The sequence below is a fragment of the Charadrius vociferus genome, unplaced genomic scaffold (genome assembly GCF_000708025.1).
Source record: "Charadrius vociferus isolate BGI_N301 unplaced genomic scaffold, ASM70802v2 scaffold472, whole genome shotgun sequence".
NCBI classification, from domain to species: Eukaryota; Metazoa; Chordata; class Aves; order Charadriiformes; family Charadriidae; genus Charadrius; species Charadrius vociferus.
In genome coordinates, this window is record NW_009647735.1 from 9719819 (window position 1) to 9723047 (window position 3229).

Here is a 3229-nt window from a genome sequence, read left to right on the forward strand (position 1 = left end):
TCACACTCCCACGTAGCTGTTCTTGTAGGGGCTGTGCTCCGGGGGGGTGTCTGAGGCCCCGGGCATCACAGATGGTGGCGGGTGGTTGCTGCCCTCCCAGAGGGGCTCGTAGCTGTCCTTGGGGGGCAGCTCGCTCACGTAGCATATGTTCTCGCTGTAGTTGGGCTTGAAGCTCTCCACGACGTCTTTGGGGACTCCAGCCCACTCCTTGGGGGAGCAGAGCGTGGTGAGAGGAGCCATCCCCCAGCCCAGCCCCAACCCTGTGGGGCAGGGGGGGAAACTGGAGCAGGGCTCCCTTGAGCCACCTTACCTGGAAGTTGCCGTTGTGAGTGATGAAGAGCTCATCAAAGTTCTTGCTGGGGTTGGGGATTCGGGGCATGAGGATGACCCACACCCTGTGTGGAAGAGGTGTGTCAGAGGGGAAGGGCCCCAGCCCTGCTGGCCCCTGCCAGGCCCCCACACTCACCTTTCCATGCGCACCAGCAGGACAACAAGGACCAGCAAGAGCAGGCAGGAAGCAACAGGGATCAAGACCATGTGGATCCAGAACCAGTGCAGCTGCTCCTCCACTGCGCCTGGAAGGAGCCAGGGTGACGTGGACCCCCAGCCAGCACACCACCACGGTAGTGGGGTAGGCACAGCGGTGGTGTTTTGTGGGTGGCCATGGGAGCTCAGCATCATCTGTGGCAGGGCTCAGCTGGGAGCGGAGGATGGAGAAGGGGCTTGTCCCCAAGCCCTGCCCCACTGTCACCACAAATGGCTGGTGACCCTGTCCTGGACAGGGACAGCCCGTAGGACCTACCCTTGCTGGTGGAGTTGCTGCCCCACACCACAGGGATGCTCCACTCGCTCCAGAGCTGAGTGCTGCCGCAGTAGTTGTTGATCTTGCTGCGCACGTAGAAGGTGTAGTACTTCTCATAGTCCACACTGGGGAAGGAGAAGACTTCTCCTTTCACCTGGTGCACCTGCAGAGAGATGTGGGCCATGCAATGAGGGGCGGCATTGCCATGGAGGCTGGTGCACAGCTCGTCCCCAGGCACAACTGTGGGGGTGCTGCATCTGGGGGGGTCTCACCGTCCAGCTGGTGTCCTTGTTGCTCTTGTACTTGACAGCATGCTCCAGGCACTGGGCTTTGGGGTACGGGGAGGTCCAGGTCAGCTGCAGCTGGTTGCTGCTCATGTTATGGATGGTCAGGTTGACGGGCGCCTCTGGTTTCACTGCAAGGCACAGGTGATGCCCAGTGAGTGCTGTCCCCATGGCCTGGTGGTCCTGCCACCAGCTGGGACATGATGGGGCAGCCCTGGGGACCCGCAGCCCCACTCCTGCCCCACCACAGTTCTGCAGAGTGGGTGCCCCCCATCACTCCGTACCCAGGTCCTGGAGCTCCATGCGCTCGCTGCGGACCTCCAGGGTCCGGCCACTGAGGCTGGCATTGATGAGGACACGGAAAGGCTGAAACTGGATGATCTCACTCTCGTTGAACTGGCAGCCGACTCTGATGCCCTGGTCCTGCAGGTACTGCTTGCACTCCACCACAGGGGACCTGTTCTCGTACCTGTGCCGCAGCGGGGTTACTGGGGCTCCCCGAGACCCCTCACACCCCAGCTCTCCCCAGAACTATTCTCCCCAGTGTATCCCATCCCACTTGCCCCAGTGACAGAGCCTCCCCCACCCTGGGCTTGGGGAAGAGGAGCAGGTAGATGCTGGGACCAGCAATGCTGGCAGGAGCGTCCCATGCGGGGACCCACCACTGGACACCCTGCTGTGGGCCTGGCCGTGGGGCAGGGGCACCTACCAGTAGTAGAGGGAGTAGTTGGCTGTGAGCGTCTCTCTGCTGCCCCACATGCAGGTCATGTACTCTTCGTTGAAGAGGACACAATCCACCCCTGCAAGGGACAGACACTGCTGGACACTGCGGTGGTGGGCAGCTGTGCAGGGCCCTGGGAGTGCACCGGGGAGACACGGCACATGCCAGGGGTCCCTGCACATCCCCGACAGCCTTCCTCCGTGTGAGCCAAACAGGGCCAGCTCTTCCTGGCAGAGGTGCCCTGCAGCCTGCCTGCAATGCCGGGCCCCCACCGCCATGGTCACACTTGCTCTGTTGATGGTGCCTGGGCTGCCAGCAGCCTCGCATCTTCCTCCAAAGGACTGCCGACCCAGCAGCTGTCCCTGCCACATCCCTGCCATTGGCTCCTCCTGCTCCAAATGTGCTGTTTCGCACCAATTCCTCCATCCCTACGCCACTGTTCGCAGCCCCTGGCACTGTGGGACAGGACAGAAACCTTTCCCTGCCAACGCATCTTGCTTGTCCCATGAGAAAATCAGGGATTTGTACCTGATGTCTCCTTCCTAGCTAAACTGATATCACTGTTGCCCTTTTGGGTGCTTGCAGGTGCCCATGTGTTCCTGTGTCTGTGGGATGGGCATTACGCTGGGCTGTGCTTCCCACTGCAGCCTCTCCACCACGGGGCAGGGGGCTGAGCCCTGGTGGTTCCACCTCTGCAGGAAACACCACTGAGCCCCGGGAGGCTCCTCTGCCCCCTCCTTCCGCTGCACTGTGCTAGCCCCGGTCCTGCCCACACAGCCAGAGGCCACATCCCGGGCTGGCTGGGGGGTGGAGGGGCACCGGAGCAGTGTCGGTCCCTGCATCAGTTATCAAGTCACAGTCCGTTCTGGTAGCCACGGGCACAGCTTGCTGCGGGACAAGCTCCTCCGACCAACTGAGGCGCCTCGCAGAGCCCTTGCAATTGCCAAACCAGCTGCTGGCGGCCAAGAGCTGTCCTGGAGGCTCTCAGAAAATGGTATTTTTCCCCCTAAAAGTCAGGCAATGGGACACCCCGTCCCTTCCAAGGTCCAAACCTGTCCACCAGCACCATGGGGGCAGGAGAAAGCCAGAGCTGGGCTTTCCTGGGTTGTAATGTAATGTGACGGAGCAAACAGGCACTGCACTCTGGCTATTTCCACACCTGGAGATTGAGGGCACCTTCCCGGCAACCTGGGAGGTCCAGGGATACAGAGGGGCTGTTTTTCCATGGAAAGCTGGTATTGTACTGACAGCCCGCCAAGAAGCAGGATGGCGGCTGGGGCGAGGGTGCCAGGTGGAAAGAGGAGCCGCCATCCCCCGTCCCCTGCCTGCGCACAGCACCGCTGACGTGACTGGGATGGAGAGGGTGGCTGGTGCGGAGCCACTGGCTGGCGCCCCGCAGGGATCGGGGGTCGACATTGGCGC

The 3229-nt window shown here is 62.0% G+C and overlaps 1 protein-coding gene across 1 annotated transcript in view; it reads right to left on the reverse strand.

The window, feature by feature from the left end:
* IL2RG (interleukin 2 receptor, gamma) overlaps positions 1-3229 on the reverse strand; it is a 3792-nt gene continuing 563 nt past the window's right edge. The window contains exons 2-8 of the mRNA XM_009881742.1: positions 1796-1886; positions 1371-1555; positions 1075-1217; positions 803-965; positions 467-575; positions 311-395; positions 1-207 (exon numbers count right to left, since the gene is read on the reverse strand). Of these exons, the coding sequence (XP_009880044.1) occupies positions 1-207; positions 311-395; positions 467-575; positions 803-965; positions 1075-1217; positions 1371-1555; positions 1796-1886 (983 nt within the window). The remainder of the gene's footprint in view (positions 208-310; positions 396-466; positions 576-802; positions 966-1074; positions 1218-1370; positions 1556-1795; positions 1887-3229) is intronic.